Raw genomic sequence first — 21,686 nt, 5'->3', positions numbered from 1 at the left:
AAACCTTAGGGTTGGAGGCAGAGGTACGGAGGCCTAGGAGCCTATATACCCCGTGCCAATCCTAGGGTACTGAGGGGTTGGATAGCTGTAACATAACTGTGTATACAAACTTCCCAAAAGGGTAATACAATCCGTACTACGTACCGTACCTAGGGCATCATTAAACGTACGGTACGGCTCACGAACTCGGTACGTTCGTACTGAACACGTGACCGTTACGGTTCACTTTGTACGGACCGTAGTACGGCCCGTTGGAAGCCCTGGGCTTAGTGAATGCCGGATTACCATCCCCAATGCGTGTATCTCATCCAGATCCCTTTTCTTTGGCTTGGCGAAAGGTCTTGGCTGGGCTCTTCGTTCTTGCCATTCTCCAAGACTCAAAGAGCAAGTAGGAAAAATAAGAGTGCGACTGCACTACATTCGTGGGTGGTCCGGTTTGGGGACCACGAAACCTAATACCGGGTCCTGTAAGACTGTCGCGTAGAGTTGGCAAGATTCATGAGGGATAGCAGAAATAGACAGGGCATGGGTAGCCAATAATAGCGAGGACCCAAAAATGGGACTGAGCATGGGTGAGGAAAGATTGAGGAGCCTGAGCAGCACTGGGGTGGAGATTGAGCAGAAGGTGAGCAGAGGACGACTCCTCCTAGCTGCGGCTTTGCAGCCTGAGTAACAAGTCGTTTAGTAAAGCGGTGAGAATGACTAACCAAAGAGGGCGCCAAGGCTCGGTCAAGGTTGGTGTGTGAATACCACATGGTATATTAAGAAATAAAATACAGTGCCAAAGAATAGTAGGTAATTTTACTTTTAGGACTGAAACGACCCCTCCTTACAGATGCCCCATTTGTTCTGTTTTTAATATATGAGAAACGGAGCCTATCTTTTGGACACTATTAAACCTAGGATATCCTGGAAGGTGGCTCAGCTCGGCATGGTAGGGATCAGTGGTGTTCACGCTTCCTATCTCCGCCGTTCCTCTCTCCACTCCGCAACACATAAGTGAATATGAAACAGCTCAATGATGAAAATTACAATTGAAAACGTGTAAATTTAGGCTCAAGCCAAGGCTACAATGACCTCTAACAACCCAGAGCGGGTAGACTGGTGTCGTAAGGATAGAGGTTACCTAGGAACAGTGGTCCCAAATCATCAACCTAACCGTCAACTAGTAGATATGGAAACACCCTAGGACTTACCCGAAGGCTGCTGAGGCGGCGGCTTCGTTTACGGGTGAATTCTAGTTTAGAGCATAGAGTTTGGATGGAGAGACTAATGTTAGTAAGTGCGATTGGATAGGAGAGTTGAGTACAGGTCATTCTAATCCAAGATATTTAGACAAGCCCATGCCCTAAGTAATATCATTAGTACAACCATGTCGCTGAAATGTTGCGAAGATGTGACATGAGCCCAAAATAACAAAAGGCTTCCAAGTTGACCGCTGTAAAAAGATAAATAACGTCCCTCACTGCGTAGCAAGACGCACTGTGTGGCGAGACAAATGAGGGGTACTTTGACTTTCAGCAACCGGAAAGCTCATGCGCACGACAAATATTGCTATAATTCTACAAAAATAATCTGCTGCAGCTAATTCTAAATATCTATGTTCCACTTTGCCTAAAAATTACGCTTGCATTGTCGCTTCCGCGCCTGATTTGTACAGCGCCTTGTGTTGTGGCATAACATGCTTCCCTACCCACAGCGCTAACCTTAAGCCTTTTTCGCTCTAAATTTTTGTAGAATAGCCTTATCTTACCCTCACAACCTCCCTCCGATACCATGAAGTCATCATCAGCCCTATGCGCGCTGCGGCGCGCAGTTTCATGTAGTGCCGCCCTGTCGATTGGTACTTCCAGCGGAAGCGAACCACTGATCCGGGCTAACGTATTGGCCACCCGGTCGGGCCAGCCTCCCAGTCGGGCCACACTCCAAAACTTTAAACTTGTGCATCTCCACCACAACGTTATAATAAATTATAAAACATTACATACCGGCTTTATGTAGGGTATAGAATAGACACAGATTCTTTTTTTTTTTTAAAAAAAAATACCTTTGCATTTAAAGAAATTAAAGGCATGTTCCTCGTGTTCAAAGTTAGGGTTTTAAAAAAGATAAATAAAGTTATAAAAAATTCTAGTAGATTTATTCTTTAGTTTATAAATAGCTAGTATATAAAAATTTATAGCTTATTATAACGTTGTTGTGGAGATATTACCATGCAAACTTGGTAATTTTTGGTGTTCTTCAAGGTGGCCCGACTGGGTGGCTGGCCCGACCGGGTGGCCAATACGTTAATGCGAGATGACCCTGCATGGCTTACCTCATGAACCGGTAGGGTATTTTATTGTAAGATATGTGGCTGTGCGAGTTGCACAAGCGTTTGGATTATCTTCAAATCCAACTTGGGATTGGGAGCAGTGATAAGACATGGCCTGGTGCTTGTTTAGTCAGCCAACACGCTTCCAGCGTCGAAACTAGCTTCGACACAGCGATCCTACATAATTTGAGATGCAGTCCAACGCACAGCGATACCCATTTTGTAACGTAGAGACATGCCATTACGACGCCCTTGAGCTCCAACGCCTGCTGTTGTTCTCTCTGCTGACCGATCACTCGCACGCCCAGCCCTTCGGCTTGGTCCTAATTTTTGGCCTTGATTGCTGTACGTCGACGCCAGGATGTCTAGTTAAGCGTGTCGAGATGCTCCGCGCCAAGCACCCTCATGCTCACCTCCATCACTCGCACGCCTAGCCCTTCGGCCTGGTCCTATTGGCCTTGATTGCTGTACGTCGACGCCAGAATGGCCTTGAAGGCATGGCGAGGTCTTCACCTGAGCCTAATTACTTTCCACCAGTTTGCTTTCAGCTGGCCATCTTCAGCTAACTAGTCGGCGGTTAAAGCTGACTATCTGCGGACAACCCTCTCTTTGCACTGGGCATTCTCTGAAAACTCTAGCAAGCAAAGAGCCTAAATGCTAACTAAACTATAGAGCAAGCAGCCTTGACTAAACACGGCGGAGATCTCTAAAGTCGCAGGTACACTCATTCATTACCTAGCCTATTCTCTTCACCCTAAGGATGAATTAACTGCTGCAAACACTAAGAATTAGGTAATTTTAGCTTGTTAGTAAAGTAACAGCTATTACTGCCCGTCTGCGCACTTATTATGAAGCAAAGTCGCTGCTAAAAAAGCCACCGCTTGCCACTTAAGCCAAACCTGGTTAGTCTGAGGAGCTGCAGCTAAGTTAAAGCCATCGTCTCAAACGCATTGCAAAACAGAGAAGCTGAATATGTGTATGCCACAGGATTGAACTCGACTGCGTTGTCTAAATGTGTTTTCCACGCAGGCATAAGGCCCCGAATGCCTTAGAACAACATGTCATGATTGTTGCTGGATTTGTGCGTGGCCAAATATAAAATCTTGGATCACAAGAGTAAGAGAAACAAGATGTTTCATTTCAAGTAGTGCCAATTTGTCTCCTGACGCCAACCCGCCGGTTATCATCCATTAGGTGCCTGCGTACCACCGGACCACTACGCTCTCGGCTCAGAGATCCTTCACACAAGTGACACAGAAATATGGCGCGGCTCCCTGCTTCCATCATTGTCCGCCATTGGCCTGCATTCCTGGACTACGGTGACAGATAACGTATACCCGATCGTCCTTGTCCTCACCCTAGTAAATTTGTCCTGCTTTGCATGGTCGTAATGGACAATAATGTTGAACTTTTAATCCTTGAAAAAGATTGCCCACTGATTGCCAGTCCCGTTTCCAGTGATGGTACTATACTGGGCAGACCCAACGCCTGGGTCAAGTAGGGCTGTGTTGACACAAGCTTGTCGGAAGGTTGCAAGCCTCCCATCGGCGTGTTCTTGAGGGCTTACGTTCACACCTGGCCAAAGACGGGTGTCAGTACGAGATTATTGTCTTAGCCTTGGAGTGTAGACACGTACCCTTGTGGTGGAACACTTGCGAGTATGTGTTCGTGAAAGTTCTAACAGACATGGTTGTTTGTGAGTTGATTAAAGCAAATAAGAATTGCTTGATGTTATAGAGACGCAGGATTGAATATAGGGTAAAAGTAAAGTGCTGAGTGGCCTTCCCTGATGATTGAAAGATAAAGGGAGGACTGATAAGTCTTTATATACCCGATATTTGCTCAGCTGTGGACTTTTGTTCCGTCCAGTCAAGAAGTGACGTGACTAATTGAAAGGCAATGTGACCGGTCGAGTTCAATCCTGTGGCATACACATATTCAGCTTCTCTGTTTTGCAATGTGTTTGAGACGATGGCTTTAACTTAGCTGCAGCTCCTCAGACTAACCAGGTTTAGTTTAAGTGGCAAGCGGTGGCTTTTTTAGCAGCGACTTTGCTTCATAATAAGTGCGCAGACGGGCAGTAATAGCTGTTACTTTACTAAAAAGCTAAAATCACCTAATTCTTAGTGTTTGCAGCAGTTAATTCATCCTTAGGGTGAAGAGAATAGGCTAGGTAATGAATAAGTGTACCTGCGACTTTAGAGATCTCTGCTGTGTTTAGTTAAGGCTGCTTGCTCTATAGTTTAGTTAGCATTTAGGCTCTTTGCTTGCTAGAGTTTTCAGAGAATGCCCAGTGCAAAGAGAGGGTTGTCCGCAGACAGTCAGCTTTAACCGCCGACTAGTTAGCTGAAGATGGCCAGCTGAAAGCAACTGGTGGAAAGTAATTAGGCTCAGGTGAAGACCTCGCCATGCCTTCAAGGCCATTCTGGCGTCGACGTACAGCAATCAAGGCCAATAGGACCAGGCCGAAGGGCTGGGCGTGCGAGTGATGGAGGTGAGCATGGGGGTGCTTGGCGCGGAGCATCTCGACACGCTTAACTAGACATCCTGGCGTCGACGTACAGCAATCAAGGCCAATAGGACCAGGCCGAAGGGCTGGGCGTGCGAGTGATGGAGGTGAGCATGGGGGTGCTTGGCGCGGAGCATCTCGACACGCTTAACTAGACATCCTGGCGTCGACGTACAGCAATCAAGGCCAATAGGACCAGGCCGAAGGGCTAGGCGTGCGAGTGATCGGTCAGCAGAGAGAACAACAGCAGGCGTTGGAGCTCAAGGGCGTCGTAATGGCATGTCTCTACGTTACAAAATAGGTATCGCTGTGCGTTGGACTGCATCTTAAAGTATGTAGGATCGCTGTGTTGAAGCTAGTTTCGACGCTGGAAGCGCGTTGGCTGACTAAACAAGCACCAGGCCATGTCTTATCACTGCTCCCAATCCCAAGTTGGATTTAAAGATAATCTAAACGCTTGTGCAACTCGCACAGCCACATATCTTACAATAAAATACCCTACCGGTTCATGAGGTAAGCCGTGCGGGGTCATCTCGCATTAGCCTGGATCGGTGGTTTGCTTCTGCTGGAAGTACCAATCGACAGGGCGGCACTACATGAAACTGCGCGCCGCAGTGCGCATAGGGCTGATGATGACTTCCTGGTATTGGAGGGAGGTTGTGAGGGTAGGATAAGGCTATTCTACAAAAATTCGGAGCGAAAAAGGCTTGAGGTTGGCGCTGTGGGTAGGGAAGCATGTTATGCCACGACATAAGGCGCTGTACAAATCAGGCGCGGAAGCAACGATGCGAGTGTAATTTTTGGGCAAAGTGGAACATAGATATTTAGAACTAGCTGTAGCAGATTATTTTTGTAGCAATATTCGTCGTGCGCATGAGCTTTCTGGTTGCTGAAAGTCAAAGTACTCCTCATTTGTCTCGCCATACAGTGTGTCTCACTACGCAGTGAGGGACGTTAACACATACAATTCCGAGCGCAAAGGTATCATGCTTTCATTCAGTCCACCCACGAACTGCCACTTACGATCACGCAATGCGCACTTTACGCACTTAAATAAGATAGATATTAGGCAGGGCATTTTTTACTGGCCAGGACTATTTGCCTGAACTTTTCTTAGAATAAACTGGTGGCTTGCGAATCTGTTGAATCATCATTCTACCTCAAATACATTTCTCGCTTATTCATGCTATTAAGCCTGTCTGTACTCTTCAGGTATATTTCGATCCACGCTAGAATGAAAATTGGATAGTTATCCCGGATATTTCCTTGCTATCTACCACTTCGAAACCCTCCCTTTCACTAAATAAGCTGGACTTTTGACGGCTAGCTCCACGAGACATCAACGCGACGGCGTTCTGCTGTTAGAACACAGGGATGAAACTGAGAAGGAAGAAAGAGAGCCGAAGACGTAGAGCAAAAGCTGATTAGCTTTCAGATATATATCCATTCGTTCGAAACCCAATCATAATGCTAAAGATGCTGTTCGTAAAAGCAGAGACTTCCCCAAGGATACAAAGCCCTGCACAACTACAAGAAAACAAATTCTCCCAAGGTTGTCACAACAACACAATGCCATCTCAAGACTGAATCCAAATTAGCACCAATCATCCCCAACTTATCCCACCCAGTTCATTTACATCGTAAAAGCTCTCCTCTACAGCAAACCCCCAGTACTCCAGCCGCCTGTCTATTGCCATAAAATCCAGACACCTTCGTTATATATCATATCCTGACTTGGTTCCCCTCACAAGTCAGCCCAAAAGATCATTCGTGCCAAGAACAATGCTGATTCGACTTCCCACACTCTCTCCTTCCATTCCCCTTTTTTGCTTGCTGTTACTCTTAGAGCCCGATGAACTCACTGCGTCTTCCTCCCCGTCCCTTTCCTCGGCCTCGACTTATACATACCCACACCAGGGCTTAACCCTCCATCATCAGCACCGACACCACCATCAAACGACTCCTTGCCTAACGTAATAATCTTGACTGTATTGCCGAACCCAACCGCCACGCTCCTCTTCCCTAGTCTCGTAATCGGGCCTGCCGACGCAACAAACAGTCGATCATCCAAGCCGGCATGTTCAACTTCAGGTGTTAACTCATCCCCGTCGAGTAGAGGCCGAGACATGAAATCGCCTGATGTTGAAAGCATCCAGATTTCCCAATCATATGAGTCTGCAGACGGGCGCTCTGACTTGTTGGGTCGTGCGAACGATGTTTTATTAAAGGAGGAGAATATCCTGCCGTGTTTGTCTTCCTTAGCGCGCAGCTTGAGTGCGGTTCCCGTCGTACCCGGGGATGTCGTGAAGTACCCGGTATCGACGCCTGAAGCGGATGACGAAGGTGTAGGCGTTGACGGACATTTTCTGATCCCTAAAACGCTTTGCATGGTTGTAGACTCCCAGACCCCAGCCGGTTCTATGCAGAATACAGCCTCGACTGCCCGGTCGAGACTTTGGCACTTGGAGGTCGAATTATCAGAAGGTTTGCTTAGGCACATTTGGGAACTGGGAGTCTCGTTGAGAGTAAACGTCTGCATGATGGTATGGTCTTGGTCCTGCTCCGAGTACGCGACTGAGAGGGAATGCACGGCTGGACCTCCGCAAGGACAGAGGCGGCGGGCAGAATGTAGGATCCGGAATGAGTGCGGCTTTACTAGGCCGATCGCAAGTGTATGGATTAACGCTCGGCTTTGGAAGTCAATTATTTCCGCTTCGCCAGCCCGAAGCGCGAATATTAAACCGAGGCTTGAGCATGAGTAAACCCATTTGATCTTTGCCGCCTTAGTGCCTGGAGGCGGGCCGGGATCTAGGCCGGCGACTATTTCGGAAGTCCGTCGATTATGATTTGTGAGGGGTAGTATGTGAACTTTGCCTGCTTTGTTCACATACACCAAGCTTGTATCGTTCTTTGCGCAGGTAAACAAGGTCGCTGACAGAATGGGTGAGGGGCAAATGAGTTTGGTGTGGTGACCCCCAGTCTGTGTTTCAATCTCAGTTAGATAGCCGTCCGAAGTGACAACGATAAGGAAAAGCTTATCCTGGTTCGTAGTATGGATGGTCACGAACGCGAAGAGTATTGGGACATGGCCTCGCAGTTCAATTGTCGAGGAAAAGAGAAAACCACCTCTAGCAAGACTCCAAACTCCGACCTGTCCGCTGTCAGAACAGAGGCCAAGAACGGAACCGTTATCGTTAAATGTGGATGCGACAATAGGCCATAGGGATGGAGCCATTCCTGCTGTTTGAAGGGTGGTGCCAGAATACTTCCCAGGTTCATGGATCCAAATGGATGCCGATCTATCCAAGCTGAGACTCAAGAGATGGCCTTTCGGACAAGCAGTCAGACGCACGATATCTAGAGTCTGTGAAGATGGCAAAGTTTTGACAGAGAAAAGGGTGTCTTTGTCGTTCTCCTCATCGGTGGTCTTAGGAAGTCCGCTCCATAAGAGGTAATTCATCAGCAAGGTGACACCAGCAACCAAAAACACCATAATCAGAGCTGCTGGAAAAGCGTTTTCATGGGCGAGACGTCGTAATCCCCCCAAAAGGTGTGCTGGATTCTCAGAAGCGTCTCTACCTCTCGCTCCTCTCAGAACGACCAAAAGTGGATCGTAGACGCGGGCTGTGAAAGAATAGGCATCCGGCTTGATAAAGCTGACAAGTTCTTTTGCTGTGTTGCAGTCTTGTATCCTCAGCCATTCGGCAGGTGTTCTAGCTTGATTGATTGGCGAGAGAGCCCATGGTAAGATCGCAGGAGTGGCCCGTGGCTGCCTTCCGAATAGCTTATTGAAAGTCCCACGGAGGCTTATTGGTCGACTTCCACTGTCGAAGAAATGCCAGTTGAGAGCTAGGATCAAAGAGACGATAGCAACAGAGCCTGCAAATCGCGTACTGAATGGTAAGGCCCCCTCTCGAAAGGCGCCGAGCCAGGTCTGACGTTCTTGTTTTCCATTCTTTGATGCTTGGATCAGGTCTGCTCGCTCAAGGGAATCTTGAAGCTCTAACCGCTGTACTTCTACGCTAAGAACGGCCAGGAAAAAGGTAAAGTGGTATACCAAATCTAGGACTAGCGTTACGGCGCCAAATATACAAAAATCAACCACCACTGGTGTTACTGCTAGCGATAGCCCATAGATGAAGAGGAGGTTCTGTGCTGCGACTAACAGGGACAAATGCCCCACTGCCCCAACTGCATTTCCAATGCGTTGGACCGGAGGCATTTCTGGGGGAGTCTTAAGAACTTCGTCGATCAGGCGGCCGCTAATGAAGGTTAAGCTAGAATTTTTATTGCTCAGAGAAACGGGGCTTACATGTTTCCTAGCCCAAACAATAGGACAACACAAGGAAAGAGTTCCTTGGGTACACGTGCCAAGTTAAGACCAAGATAGGTGCAGAGGGTAAAACTTGCAATGACACAAACTGCCATCTGGAAAGCTAGTTAGCGTAGAACACGACTGAAATGTAGAAGAGCTGACTTTGGCGCCAATTGTGGTGAGGAGGCCCACCCAGCTCTTCAGAGCATGAAGCTTCCTTATCTCAAGGATCAGGTATATTACAATGCCGGAGTAAGAGAGTGCTAGACCTAAGTCCCAGAACCAGCTCATCTGCTCGAAGCGAAACTCATAGAGCCTGCTTCTGACAACTTTGCCGTCCTGCGGAAATATGGCCCATTCAGACGAGAGATCATTGGCTAATGACATTGATCGCACATCCCACGTAGCACCGAGACTGGAATTGGTTTGGTCGAACAGACTAATCACAAGCGCATCGGCAGCTTGCAGCTTCTTGTTAACAAATGCTTTACCTGCGAAGACCGTACTTGGGCGAAGAGTGAGATTGAGAGTCGATTGATCTGTGGTCCTCGAGTTGATGGTTGCTAAAAGGTCCGAGTCTTGTTCGAGAGCATCTGATGAACAGTTCCAATACATCAAAGGCGTGTGGAAGCCCCAAGTAAACCTAGGGGCAGAGTCCATAGCACATCCATTGCGGCCGGAGGCATGCGAATTGAAGCTTGCGATAGCGGTCCCTGCCTCCACGCCAAAACCATCGCGGATGAGGGAATTTTGAACATAGAGGGCTTGACGCAGTACCTGCACGTCTATGGCATTCATGTAATGGCCATGTACCCAAACTTGCCGGACCTCTACATCAGCAATCCTATCCCCTTGCACCTCTGCTGTTGAAGTCCACACATGTTTGGGAAGACTACGAAGTCCGGCCGCTGCGGGGCTATCGGTTTGAAAGAGGGCCGGATAGCACAGTAGGACGGATATCGCTATGGTTAGGAGGATGGATAGGAGCCAGTGGCGCGCAGTCGCAGTGCCATGTGCCCGGAAAGCGCGTCGAATTGGGTGGGTAGGAGATAATTTGGGTGGTTCAGTCGTACTATTATACACGTGCTTAGTGTCTCTATTGAAGTTTTAGACATGTGTGGAGCACACTCACCCACGTAACGGATAAAGAAGGTAAAAGATCATTCGTCAACAAGGCGAAAGGGCATCGACTGCCCACGTTCTTGATAGGGAACCCCTCAGCACTCAAGCTGAAGATTATGACGTGGAAGTGGAGTAGGTTTCGGCTGTCTCTTCATGAGCCGAGGGAGGAGAGTGAGGGAGCGCGGGAGGAGCGTGGGAGGAACACATAGGAAGGAGCGCGCAAGAGAACGAAGGCGCCGGCTCGGGCGGTCGTGGTCGTGGAAATGGCGGGACAGAACTCTCTTTGGTGGCGGCTTTCGAGGCGCATAACCTGGGCGGAGAAGTTCGCCGAGACTCGATGCGGCTTATCACGGGCCTTGTGTTTCGTTTCAAAGGCGGAATTAGCTTCTAGGCTATTATATAATCCCAAAATGAATTACCTAAGCGTGCATTATTGGGAGGCATGGTTACTGAAATGTTTGCGATTGCGTGAGCTAAATAGATGGGGCGAGAATTGGGACAACACCGAGGGTAAGGGTCACGAAGGTGAGAGGTGAGAATGCGCCTTACCCAGGAGGATGGTACAATGCGTTGGTGGCGGAGGTGTCCTGCAACATTTCTTTGACAGTTACGTACACCGTAGGCTGTGCTCCACTAGACAGCGAGTCCATTGAGATGGCGATCATTACTTTCCACCCTACTCAAGGCGCTGAACGCACTAGAGAATGCCGCTGATCCTGCTCTCCAGTCTCCTTCGGCACTCTCACCTGCGCTACCACACTTTGGTGCCACGGCGCTGCTTCGAAGTGCACCAGCTTCTTCAGAATCTCTGTACCGTAACTTTCCTTGTGTGCAAGTCTTGGGGGCCGATTCAATCCTCACGTACCTTCCATTTCTTCATCACCATCATCATCTGCATCTTCCCATTCCTCTTCCTCTTCCTCTTCACCATTTGACGGTCCCAAACTGTCATTTAGTCCCTTGAGAAGCTCACTCGCGTGGTCCTTTAATCGTTCATCTTCATATTCAAGCATTGAGTAGAGCTTCAGGCAATTCTCCAGCCAGTCAAGGCTGGCGCGCATGAGGGAAGTGACCGTGTCCGACGTCTCCCCCGCCTTCTGCTTCTCGGCGAGGAGATGCAGACACCACCCTCCTAGATACCAAGCCTCCACACTGCTGTCGTTTTCTCCAATTAATCTCTCTAGCACCTCGATTGCGTCTTCCTCCATTTCAGCTTCCATTAAAAGCCTTGACAAGCTTATCCTGGTGGAGAAATCTGGCACTTGAGGGTCATCGGGATCCAGTTCTTTCCACAGCTCCATACTTCTTGTGAGAGCCGCCTTCGCATCATCTATCCTCAGTTGTGAAATCCGTATCGATGCCAACGTCTGCAGGGGTTCTGGACTACTCGGCGCAACGAGTAGAGCCTCCGTGACGGCGGCTTCACATCGAGCTTCGGCATCCTCTTCCCACGAAAGATCTGTCATGTAGACCTCCGCAATTCCGCACAGCGCATTCGCCACCTTTATTTTCTTCTCCTCTAGCACCTCGATGACTTCGGCTTTCTGGAGCTTGCCTTCTAGCTCCCCAACCTCCCTCTTCAGCACCTCTACGCCCTTCTCAAACCATTTCACACTCTCTACCCCACCTTCTTCACAGAGTTGTGCCAACCATAGGAACTTCTCTGCGCCATCTTCCATGCCCTCCTCATCTAGATTTACTGCTGCCAGGAATGCCTCCCTTGCATTGTCGGGTTCGCCCAACTCGACATTTATTTCCCCCAGCAGGTTCAATGCAGGTAACGCAGCTAATGTTGGCTTGGAAGTAGGCTGAAGGAGACCGAGGGCGCGTTTCACATGCACGAGCGCTTCGTCAGGTTGTGAAGTCTGGAGGAAGGCAGCGGCTTGGACGAGAAGTGTTTCAGGCGAGGCCTTAGGTTTCTTAGGGGTGCCATTGGAGGCGCCATTCTTTCCGTGCTTCTTGGACTTCCGTGAGCGGTCTTGCGGCTTCGTTTTCGCCATGATTGTGGGCGGTAATTTTGGCGTTTAGGTCGGGAGATTTAGGGCGATGCTCGTTGAAGTGGTGATGTGCTGGTGGAGGAGGCTCCAAAAATTTCCAGGCCGGAAAATCTCCCTGGCCCGAGCTTGGAGGGGACTTAGCTTAGAACCCCTCCAAGCAGTGGACCTCGAATAAACTACATTCTGCACCGGAAATCTTGTATCATGGGTATTGAAGAGCAGAAAGAGGAGCGAGAGGTGCTCGAATCCATCTTCCCAGACGAAATCACAGGTTCGTAAACTGTGCGATTATAGGGTTTTCCTATTGCTTGCCCGACATTCACCTCCCCAGATGTCTCAGAGACGGAATATCGAGTTTCTATCATCCTTGACGCTGGCGGCGACGAAGAAGAGCCCGAAGCTCGTAAGTCTATGGTCCCTTAACTACCTATAAATGATGCTAATATTCAGCAGCAACAATAATCCTCAATGTCCAGTACCCCGAAGCCTACCCCGACGAAGCTCCCCGACTTGACGTTAGCGCCCCGCCCAATGCCCCAAAATACCCCTTCCTCGACATTCAAGAAGACAAGGCACAGCTGCTTTCCTCCCTACATGACACAATTGAAGAAAACATCGGCATGGCCATGGTCTTCACGTTAGTCAGCACCCTCAAAGACCTAGTCGAGCTCCTAATCCAAGACCGCAAGACCGCACAACAAGCTCTCAAAGAAATCGAGGCACAAAAGATCGAAGAGGAAGAGAACAAGAAATTCCATGGCACGGCTGTGACAAGGGAAAGCTTTTTGGCTTGGAGGGAGAGGTTTCGGATGGAGTTGCAGGAGGAGGAGCAGCGAAGGATAGAAGAGAAAGAGGCTGAGGATAAGAAGAAAAAATTTAAGGAGGAGAAGAGGTTGACAGGGAAGGAGTTGTGGCAACAGGGCTTGGCGGGCAAAGGTGAAGAGGATGAGGGAAAGGATGGTTTGGAGGGGATGGAGAAGTTGAAGATTGAGGCTGTCTCATGACACATATAGTGGATCTACTGGTTCATTAATATTCTCATGGCTACCAAGATGCCACGCTTCACAGGAATTCAGAATGATGATTATGGGAGCAGAGCTCATTAAGATTTCTCCTTTCTCCCCCGACGGCCTCTAACGATCTTCTCGCCTTCCTCAAGCGCTAATGCAGTCTCCTTGTCCACAATTCGCTGCATCTTCCATGCAATAGCCTTATCTCTATTCAAATCCCGCTCATGCGCGCTTGCATTTTCCCTCATAGCCTGCTCTACCTCATATGCCCAAGTGACCTCCCCTTCTTCGCGTCTCCTGTTGCCCTCCCCCTGTAGGACCCCAAAGTGCGTCGAAATGATATCATCCCACCGATCTTCATATTCAGCGATCGGTCGCCAGTAATTCATTAATATCATCTTCTTATCAAATCGCTCGATCTTCTTGTCCAATTTCTGCCTCAAAATCCTGCTTAAACTCAACGGCTGAGGCTTTCCTAGACGTAAGAACGGTATGCCGTTTGCAGAGGCTAATATTGGGACTTTTCGCGGGCCCGGAACATGTGCATATGGACGAACATGGAGGACAGCTCTCTCGGGTGCAAGGCACGCGAGCAGATTCTTGGACGGATGTGGTGGAGGCTGTGGGCGACGTGGAGGGGGAGGGCGTGTCATACCGGGGGGCAAAGTAGATATGAAAGATGTGATGAATGCTATGCTCCCTTCATCGCCGGTTCTGGCGCCATCGAGATGGTCGAGAGTCTGCGTATCCCATTGAGGTTAGCAAAAGAGCAACCGGAGCGCCTGTATTCGCAGAACTAACTTCATAGCCCGCCCTAAAAGCGAGACCTAGCTGATACGGACTCTGTATCTTTCTATTTCTTCGGAATTTGTTGCGAAGGGCATTCTGCAAGGCGTTTCGACACTCATCTGGAAGTGGTGTGCACGAACATCGGGATAGCAGCGCTCGGTACAGGGCAATTGCTTTCGCAGGATGTTAGAAAGGATAGCAGTACGAAGAGTGGTGACTAACCTGCTACCCGGTGCGGAGTTGAGCTTTTAGGATGAAGAAATCGGGGCATGCATGAGGAGTGGGAGAGGTTGGGGGCTCTACTGCAACCCGATTTCTGGAGGATTTTCGCCACAGCCGCTCACGTGACGGACTTTTTTACCGACGCCTTAGGTTTTAAGGCCGTCCTGCAAAGGACCTTGAATATTGCAATGATGGTAACGAAAGAAGTCAATTTCTGAATGTTGGTACTGAGTCAAAGCATCTTCTCTCTAGCTCCTAAAACCTAGACACACCCAAACTCCATACCTATGCACGACATAATGATCAAGAAGGCCAATCGCTGCATACACTCTTCTTCCCCAACACTCCGACCCTTATAGCACCTAGTAACGATAGACATATGGCAATCGTCAATCCGCCTAATATGACGAGCCTTCCGGGGGTTGCGGAAGCTTCTTGTGCTGAGGAAGTGCCATATATCTATAATTCGCATTAGATAAAAACAAAGCGACGCCCCGAGGCGACTTACCGGCGCAACTCAATCAATATCGTTTCCATAGTGAACTCTCGCTTCCATTGAACAAGACATGGCAATTTGCTGGGATCAACCTTCTGTGCGATTAGCCTGGTCTAACGTTGAGCTTATGGATTCTCCCCACCTTTCCGTTCCTCTGATCAACACACGGTAGGTTGATCTTCGATACAAACGATATCTCTGGGGGTACGTCGGGGTAGCTCGGGCCACAGTGGATCTTCAGGCTGTAGATGCGGTTCTCATGGACACTCTGAGCATTGGGTCAGATCGTGTTGCAGGACAGAGGATGAAGGATGCTTACATGTGGTGGGCCAAGAATTGTACCATTCCAATCCGACATCAGGAGGTCGTCTCCATTATCAAGACCATACGAACACGCCTCTGGAAGTGAGTTAGGTCAAACAGAACTCTAATGTTTGAGAAAGGGTCGTCCTACCAGCCCCCAGCCCCTTCTCACCCTTCTCGAGCTCTTCTAGTAAGCGGAAGTTACGCGGAACCTTTGCACCCATTGTGGTGGCTGCTAGGTAAGAGATGAAAGAAGTGAGTTAGGGATATGGGCTGAGCCCCGCTATGTAAAGTTATGGTGGGATTTTTCTTCAGTGGTGCGTGGATGCGGTATTATTTTGGAGTTTTTGTAAACTCCTAGGCTTGGGATGGGGTGTTTAGGAAGAATGAGGGCGTGTGATTGCACAGCACTGGTGAAGGGCGAGGATCGCGGGGGAACTGGCAGGCTGTCACAAAGCCTTGGCAGGCCAGAACAGCAGGCACATCGAGGGGTTAGCTCATCGTCCGGAAAAGGGTTTTACCGACCCGAGTTGTCTAAGCCAGGTTGCCTTCTGACATTGACCTTGACTACAACAACAATTCGAAACTTTCTTGCACCCTCTGTTGTGTGCTACCGCAAAACTGTGCACAGATGCACCCGCCGTTACCTGGGGATAATGACAGCACAGATTCTGGCATCTGAGCTCGGAAATCTTATTCAAGATTCAAAACGCAAGAATACGGAATTAAGAAACGCTGCAGAGAAGTCTCTGCAGGACCTAAAGGCTCTTCCAGTAACTTCCGAAACCCAGTTAACCGGAGGTAAGACGTTCGTTGACCTCCTAGATTGTTGTCGTGCTAACAGTGGGGGAGACCTTTCTCGGCGTCCGCACTTTATTTCACCGTTTCTCATAGCCTGTAGCACTCATAATGCCAAATTTGGTTCTACAGGAGTCTCTTGTCTCCAGAGGCTCACTGTGGCTCGAGCGTTGCCGAGGGAAAGGCTGACAGAAGTGCTCGAAGCATTTAAGGATTCAGTCTCATTGAGTACGTCTACAAGCATCTCTTAGGATTCAGGACTAAACAACATATTAGGTCACGATGTACAGCTCAAAATACTGCAAGCGCTTCCCTCGCTTCTCCAAAATTATTCCTTCGAAATACGCGGCGAGCTTCTCTCAATCACTTTACAGATATGCTCAGCCCTTCAGAATGCAAAGAACTTTGCCGTAAGCAACACAGCTGCAGCTACTCTACAACAGCTCGTTATAGCTGTTTTCGACAGAGTGGTGGCCGAAGATGGTATACAAATCTGCTCTAACTTACTTCACGTTTCATACTAACTGCCATGACAAGAAAAGGCCTTAGAAATCCCAACAATCACGGAAGTTACTGGAGATGCAGGGCCTGTTCCAGTTAGACCCGCTGCTTACGATGCTTATAAGGTCAGAATTATTAACTAGAAACTTACCTTCCTGCTAAGTCCACGTAGGTCTTCAACGATCTCAATCTGATTGTGACCGGGGAAAGGCCATCGTTCATACGGTTCTCCTCCATTCCTGCTACGTCTACCCTCGAGCTTATAGAAGCCATCTTGTCCAATCACGGCAGCATCATCTCTACCCATACCGAGCTGGCTCAGGTTCTTCGAACTTTACTCATGCCTATGATCATCAGGTCTCTCTCCGATAGGCACTCCTTCCCAATCACTCTTCGTACATTCCGTATTCTTTTCCTACTCATCCGCAACCATTCGGCAATTATGCCTTCGGAATGTGAAATCGCCTTGGGCCTGCTCAATCACATGCTAGACCCCGAGGCATCCCCACTTTGGAAGAGAGCACTATGTCTTGAGATTTTCCGTGGATTGTATTCAGAGCCACGCCTCGTACTTCAGATATATGGTCAGTTTGACGAACAGGAAGGAAAAAAATGCATCTTCGGGGACAACCTAGCAGCTTTCGTACGTCTTGCAACTGAGAAGCCGGCCATTATTGGTATCGGCCAGCATTCTACTGTCCCAGCGGCCCGCACCGATGGCAAAGACACGGCTTCTGAGCAAGCAGTCGCGGAAGCTGGAGCAATTGCGGGTGTTATAGGTACGCCGGTATCCGACTCATCTCCCGGTCATCATACAGGAATCAGTACACAATGGAGTACACTAAAAACACCCTGCATGGATCATCTCGATAAAGCGGACCCGCCAACCTTACCGGAGACATATGTCTACAGTCTAGTCCTCACTTGCATAACAAATCTTTCTGAAAGCCTTGCTAAGTTTGTCCTACCCCTGACGGTACACCACGAAAGCAAGAGTAAGAAAAGGAGCAAAACCGAGGATCTACCGAAGGAGGACCTAGAGGCAGTTTCTCCAGGGCCAAGCAATCGACGGCTTTCGAGGACCCAGTCCTATCGAAAAAAAACTGTTCCTGTTAACCCGCTCACTTTAACGGATCATTCTGCACATTTTCTGATTCGCACTACGTCAGCACTTGTTAATGAATGTTGGCCCGCTGTTCTTGCGACTTGCTCAACTTTCCTCAATGCTGCCCTTGACGCAGATTTCTATCGAGCTCTAGTCCGAGCAGTCCAAAAATTTACACAGGTGGCGGGGCTCCTGCGACTATCAACCCCCCGGGATGCTTTTCTCACAACCCTTGGCAAAGCAGCGGTCCCATCGAATCTCGTCCTTGCAAACATGGCATCACCCAAAACACCAACTCCCGAGAATGCCGGAGTATTCACTAACGCAAAGGGCTTACTAAGTGTTGATAGCCTCGTGAGCCAGGCGTCTTCGATGTCCCTCGACAAGAATCGACGACCTTCCCATGAAGCTAGCCTACCAATGCTGGGCCCTCGTAACCTTTTATGTCTTCGAGCATTACTGAACCTTGCAATCGCTTTGGGACCGACTCTCCAATCCGCCTGGTCGATCATTTTTGAGACTTTGCAGATCGCGGACCTAGTCATGGCAATGTCAAACTACCAGAGTGGCGTTCGTACACCAATTGCATCTGGAAACCGTGTCGATACAGAGTCATCGTTTGAGAAGGTCGAAGCGGAAACATCCGCGGTTCAAGCAGCTGCACGAAGGCTATTCGAAAGCACAGTGGACTTTCCAAACGACTCTTTCGTTGAGCTACTGAAAGCCCTGTGCATGCTTCTCCACTCAGAGAGTGACAGTGGTTCACGCACGCCAACTAATCTGGTTCGCCCACCGGCCCTACACCAGCGTCGCATGGGTAGTGTATCTGGTATTTCTCTAAATACTGAGAATAATGCTCGAGATTCAGTCTTCGCGTTGAACAAGATTGGGGAACTCGCAACCCTGAATGAGTCAAGGCTAGCTCAATATGATCCTCCTGAGAGTGGTTGGAATGTCTTCGTTGCTGAGCTCGTCCGGTTTTCTGCAGACGAAAGTAAACCGGCATCAGCAAGATTGCTCGCAGCAGATATATTGTCCCGAACAGTCAGGGAGATAGCGGAATTGTCCATGGTCGACGAACAACGCAATGACATCCAGATCAGAATCCTTTCCGCTCTTCAGACCCAGATATCTGCTATGCACAGCAACGACGACGAAGACGAGACCTACAATGATACTGATATTAGGATTCACCAGATTGCTCTCGAGGCATTGAAAAATGTCTTGGAGCAATGTGGAGAGTCTCTCGTCGCTGGTTGGGACTCGGTCTTCGCTAGCCTTCTAAGTGTATTTATTTCCCAATCCTCCGACATAGTAGAAGACGAATCAGAAGATAATGCTCGGAATGGACACGCTATTCGCTCTGGTCAGATCGAAGTTATTTCACGACAGCTCGCTCGATCAGCATTTGGAACCGTCCAACTCGTCTGCTCGGATTTCCTCGCTGCGGTTCCTGATACCTCACTATCAACTCTTCTTGAGTTGTTACTCAGATTCTCCTCCGCACAGGAAGATCTAAATATGTCACTTACAGTAGGTTTTGGTTATTGCATGACACCGGGTTTCATACTAATTTGTGCAGACGATCACGTTCTTTTGGAACGTTTCTGACTTTCTACATTCACGGGGTAACCTCTCTGCACTACCAATATTGCTCGACAGCGTCGAGAAACAATGCGAAGTGCAAAAAATGGTTCAACGGCATTCTCAGCAAGGGTCAATACCCACACTGTGGCTTCAGGTACTGCTGAACTTGTCAGTGATCACCATAGACAGACGAGCTGAACTTCGTAATTCCGCTGTACAGACCATTCAGAGAATATTCGAAAACTACGCCGACCAGCTATCGTCGCAAGCCTGGATGCTGTGCCTCCGCACCGTCCTTTTCGACATGGTCGATTCTAACCTTTCCGTCCAGACGTCAATCCATAGCGAGCACCGAACGACTGCAGACGAGATGGCTGCCTGGAATGACACTACCAAAACCGTTCTAACTTCCGTCAGCAAGTTGATGTCAACATATATGGACCAGGTTGATCAATCTACAAACCTTGGTGACGCATGGTCAGCTTTGCTAGACTACCTTGAGCGTTTCTTTGACTGTAATTCCCATGCTCTTGGGTCATCAGTATTCTCCACGATTACTACCATATTATCCCGAATTGAAGATTCACAGGCACTGGGAAACGAACCGCTCCTAAAGACAGCAAGCGTTTGGAAAAGCTATTTCCAGCATCGTGAAGCATGGCCCCAGCATCTAGAAGGGAGCCAGGAAGCTTTTGTAGCGTATGCCGAAGCTTTCAAGTCCATCTACCGCCTCGCTCATGGTTCCTTGGATGCCGACATTCCCGAAATGCTGGCTAACCTCGAAACCTGCATCATTGACTCAGACGAAGTGGCATATTCGTCAGACCTCGACCACATGACTCCTTTGCAGACGCAAGTCATGGAGTGCTTGGCTATGGTTCGCTCGGAAACACCAAAGCTGCCTCCGCTCTTGATTGAGTTGCTGAGCCGGCTCGCTACGCTGCCATATAACTCCGTCGCAACTAATCCGGAAAAGCGTAGTCCAACTTTCGTTGCGCTCTCAAAAGCATCAATGAGTCTACTGCAAAGTATTACGATAAAACACATAAACGAAGACCAACTGTATATCACTGGGGCTTTTAGCGTCGCATTGGCTAGTCTCTTGAAGCCAATCCAAGAGAAGTATGTCTGGCAGCGCGAAGGAAAGAGTCCAACACTCTGGCAAAAGTCCACTACCACGGCGCTCGCTATTCTCGAGCCTGGGTTGCCTCAGATTATCAGATTGTCTGATCTGAAAAGTGAGCAGGCTAAAGCAATATGGACTCAGATTATAGGTCTAGCAGGAGCTATCACACGCGCTCAACTAGACTCAAGTAATCCCTCAGCATCCATTGAAAAGGATGAAGCCTTTGATATATCCGCGTTTGCCAAATTGCGCAGGCTGATCACTCTCCCCCTCGGCTCCACAGCTCTATCGGACACCCTCAGACGAACATACACCCGCGACCTATTCACAACCTCCATCATCCACTCTCCCTCCCCAGGTGAGATCACTGACCTTACCAACGCACCTCTAGAACACCTCTACAAAATTCGGTTTGGCCAAACCAAAGACCCAGAACCATCCCTTCGCCCAGAAATGGGATACGAATGCCTCTCAGAACTCATTTCTCTAGTCTTTGTCCACGACAGCTCTCCCAAACGCATTAAACTCGCCCAAGCAGCAGCACCCTACTTCATCCTCCGTGCTGCCCTGCCTCTGCGAATGTATATCGCTGATCAGCCCCTTCGAGGCCGAGGGCCTATGCCTGAGAGCCAGAGACGTGAGCTACTCTTTGTGTTAAGAGAGCTTAGGGACTTGAAGAGTGAACCAGCTGCTATTCCGGATGCTCTGGGCGTGAAGTCAAAGCATAAGAAGCATTTGCATAGGCTGTACCCGTTGCTGGTCAGGGTTGGGATGGTCGCGAGGGCAGACAAGGAGATTTTTGAAGCAGTGGGAGCATTGGTGGAAAGTGTGGGAAAGGAGTTCGGCGTGCTAGATGATTGATTTGTACGGTCATTGGCTTCTGTAGTGGCATGATCGGATGGGGAGTTTGTGGTTTTGTTAGTCCCCTGCGAATTTGCAATGAGCTTGGAATGAAACGAGAGTGCTTGATTCTACATTCGCCTACACGCGTCTGCACGACGCAAGCGTTTTTTAACAGTGGCAAAAATGTGGTCGAAATAAACATGACTCGTTCTGACCGAAAACCGCCGATATCTGTCTCCCTCGGCGATACACAGAATCTTGTATCTCTTAGTTGGTGTAGCTCGGTGGAGAAAGCAGATGTGAGAAGTTTTAACTTTATCTAAGCCTTTGGTCCTTGCCTAAGAACGCTTGTAAACCACACGCAAGCCACAAGGTGCCTAAAGTCCGTTTGCCCTAGCACTCTTTGTTGGAAGCTCCACTAAATGAGCCTGGCAAACGGATGACGGACGGATGGCTTGACTGACTCAGTATCCTTGTCCCACCGCTTTGGCCAGATGGTTTGTTGATGAGATAAGGCTGGCGTCAGATGGGAATTGCATCTGACACTGTTATAAGCTAGGAGGTTTGCCTAATACATTGACGGTATGAGATCGTCAGGGGCTAGGCGTTATGAGTCGTAAATTTCCCAGACGTTTCCACGACGCATTGT

At 48.9% G+C, this 21,686-nt stretch overlaps 10 protein-coding genes across 10 annotated transcripts in view; 3 read left to right on the top strand and 7 right to left on the bottom strand.

The window, feature by feature from the left end:
- The window catches only part of BDR25DRAFT_363061 (uncharacterized protein), a gene marked incomplete at both ends in the record, with an annotated part of 1,221 nt that extends 466 nt beyond the window's left edge, over positions 1–755 (bottom strand). Inside the window, 6 exons of the mRNA XM_033696678.1 lie at positions 50–69; positions 107–136; positions 171–200; positions 238–414; positions 445–562; positions 604–755. Coding sequence (XP_033539997.1) covers positions 50–69; positions 107–136; positions 171–200; positions 238–414; positions 445–562; positions 604–755 — 527 coding nt within the window. The remainder of the gene's footprint in view (positions 1–49; positions 70–106; positions 137–170; positions 201–237; positions 415–444; positions 563–603) is intronic.
- Positions 756–829: 74 nt separating this feature from the next.
- On the bottom strand, positions 830–2,936 carry BDR25DRAFT_363060 (uncharacterized protein; the record flags this gene model as incomplete). The annotated part of the gene is made up of 14 exons (XM_033696677.1): positions 830–1,014; positions 1,078–1,126; positions 1,197–1,317; positions 1,369–1,438; positions 1,467–1,532; positions 1,610–1,663; positions 1,754–1,938; positions 2,194–2,263; positions 2,327–2,435; positions 2,485–2,593; positions 2,617–2,716; positions 2,743–2,802; positions 2,842–2,862; positions 2,903–2,936. The coding sequence occupies 14 exons, from the start codon at positions 2,934–2,936 to the stop codon at positions 830–832; spliced, it is 1,233 nt and encodes a 410-aa protein (XP_033539996.1).
- Positions 2,937–3,160: 224 nt separating this feature from the next.
- On the bottom strand, positions 3,161–4,374 carry BDR25DRAFT_363059 (uncharacterized protein; the record flags this gene model as incomplete). The annotated part of the gene is made up of 8 exons (XM_033696676.1): positions 3,161–3,201; positions 3,262–3,322; positions 3,427–3,476; positions 3,529–3,623; positions 3,672–3,876; positions 3,951–4,100; positions 4,146–4,295; positions 4,365–4,374. The coding sequence occupies 8 exons, from the start codon at positions 4,372–4,374 to the stop codon at positions 3,161–3,163; spliced, it is 762 nt and encodes a 253-aa protein (XP_033539995.1).
- A 226-nt stretch (positions 4,375–4,600) lies between these two features.
- On the top strand, positions 4,601–5,781 carry BDR25DRAFT_363058 (uncharacterized protein; the record flags this gene model as incomplete). Its single annotated transcript, XM_033696675.1, has 10 exons — positions 4,601–4,634; positions 4,661–4,687; positions 4,734–4,820; positions 4,879–4,921; positions 4,958–5,132; positions 5,179–5,254; positions 5,298–5,327; positions 5,366–5,548; positions 5,579–5,632; positions 5,702–5,781. The coding sequence occupies 10 exons, from the start codon at positions 4,601–4,603 to the stop codon at positions 5,779–5,781; spliced, it is 789 nt and encodes a 262-aa protein (XP_033539994.1).
- Positions 5,782–5,815: 34 nt separating this feature from the next.
- BDR25DRAFT_363057 (uncharacterized protein) lies at positions 5,816–6,270 on the bottom strand (the record flags this gene model as incomplete). Its single annotated transcript, XM_033696674.1, has 5 exons — positions 5,816–5,841; positions 5,919–5,953; positions 5,983–6,092; positions 6,124–6,150; positions 6,205–6,270. 5 exons carry the CDS (start codon positions 6,268–6,270, stop codon positions 5,816–5,818), a joined length of 264 nt encoding a protein of 87 aa, XP_033539993.1.
- Positions 6,271–6,681: 411 nt separating this feature from the next.
- Positions 6,682–12,260, bottom strand: BDR25DRAFT_246320 (uncharacterized protein; the record flags this gene model as incomplete). The annotated part of the gene is made up of 5 exons (XM_033685924.1): positions 6,682–8,063; positions 8,139–9,085; positions 9,136–9,251; positions 9,301–10,210; positions 11,122–12,260. The coding sequence occupies 5 exons, from the start codon at positions 12,258–12,260 to the stop codon at positions 6,682–6,684; spliced, it is 4,494 nt and encodes a 1,497-aa protein (XP_033539992.1).
- A 201-nt stretch (positions 12,261–12,461) lies between these two features.
- On the top strand, positions 12,462–13,261 carry BDR25DRAFT_246329 (RWD-domain-containing protein; the record flags this gene model as incomplete). Its single annotated transcript, XM_033685925.1, has 3 exons — positions 12,462–12,528; positions 12,589–12,660; positions 12,708–13,261. 3 exons carry the CDS (start codon positions 12,462–12,464, stop codon positions 13,259–13,261), a joined length of 693 nt encoding a protein of 230 aa, XP_033539991.1.
- Positions 13,262–13,359: 98 nt separating this feature from the next.
- Positions 13,360–14,327, bottom strand: BDR25DRAFT_246316 (uncharacterized protein; the record flags this gene model as incomplete). The annotated part of the gene is made up of 3 exons (XM_033685923.1): positions 13,360–14,007; positions 14,069–14,229; positions 14,279–14,327. The coding sequence occupies 3 exons, from the start codon at positions 14,325–14,327 to the stop codon at positions 13,360–13,362; spliced, it is 858 nt and encodes a 285-aa protein (XP_033539990.1).
- Positions 14,328–14,477: 150 nt separating this feature from the next.
- Positions 14,478–15,528, bottom strand: BDR25DRAFT_337968 (UBC-like protein). Its single transcript, XM_033693241.1, has 5 exons — positions 15,229–15,528; positions 15,094–15,173; positions 14,917–15,042; positions 14,787–14,866; positions 14,478–14,737 (listed from the first exon to the last, which is right to left on the bottom strand). The coding sequence occupies exons 1-5, from the start codon at positions 15,299–15,301 to the stop codon at positions 14,677–14,679; spliced, it is 420 nt and encodes a 139-aa protein (XP_033539989.1). The 5' UTR covers positions 15,302–15,528; the 3' UTR covers positions 14,478–14,676.
- A 135-nt stretch (positions 15,529–15,663) lies between these two features.
- On the top strand, positions 15,664–21,177 carry BDR25DRAFT_273470 (uncharacterized protein). The gene is made up of 5 exons (XM_033687359.1): positions 15,664–15,878; positions 16,152–16,358; positions 16,413–16,501; positions 16,549–19,014; positions 19,064–21,177. The coding sequence occupies exons 1-5, from the start codon at positions 15,734–15,736 to the stop codon at positions 21,053–21,055; spliced, it is 4,899 nt and encodes a 1,632-aa protein (XP_033539988.1). The 5' UTR covers positions 15,664–15,733; the 3' UTR covers positions 21,056–21,177.
- The last annotated feature ends 509 nt before the right edge of the window (positions 21,178–21,686 follow it).

The sequence above is a fragment of the Lindgomyces ingoldianus genome, assembly GCF_010093535.1.
Source record: "Lindgomyces ingoldianus strain ATCC 200398 unplaced genomic scaffold BDR25scaffold_62, whole genome shotgun sequence".
In the NCBI taxonomy this organism is placed as follows: Eukaryota; Fungi; Ascomycota; class Dothideomycetes; order Pleosporales; family Lindgomycetaceae; genus Lindgomyces; species Lindgomyces ingoldianus.
Note: the sequence above shows the minus strand (reverse complement) of the source record. Positions and strands in the feature narration are given on the sequence as shown.

Bases quoted from the DNA above. Each gene is read 5' to 3' on its own strand.
- BDR25DRAFT_273470 (XM_033687359.1), top strand. From the start codon at position 15,734: ATGACAGCACAGATTCTGGCATCTGAGCTCGGAAATCTTATTCAAGAT. The intron at 15,879-16,151 runs GTAAGACGTTCG...ACAACATATTAG, and splicing joins CGAAACCCAGTTAACCGGAG to GTCACGATGTACAGCTCAAA. The intron at 19,015-19,063 runs GTAGGTTTTGGT...TAATTTGTGCAG, and splicing joins ATCTAAATATGTCACTTACA to ACGATCACGTTCTTTTGGAA.
- BDR25DRAFT_337968 (XM_033693241.1), bottom strand. From the start codon at position 15,301: ATGGGTGCAAAGGTTCCGCGTAACTTCCGCTTACTAGAAGAGCTCGAG. The intron at 15,174-15,228 runs GTAGGACGACCC...ACTCACTTCCAG, and splicing joins TGAGAAGGGGCTGGGGGCTG to AGGCGTGTTCGTATGGTCTT. The intron at 14,738-14,786 runs GTAAGTCGCCTC...TGCGAATTATAG, and splicing joins ATATTGATTGAGTTGCGCCG to ATATATGGCACTTCCTCAGC.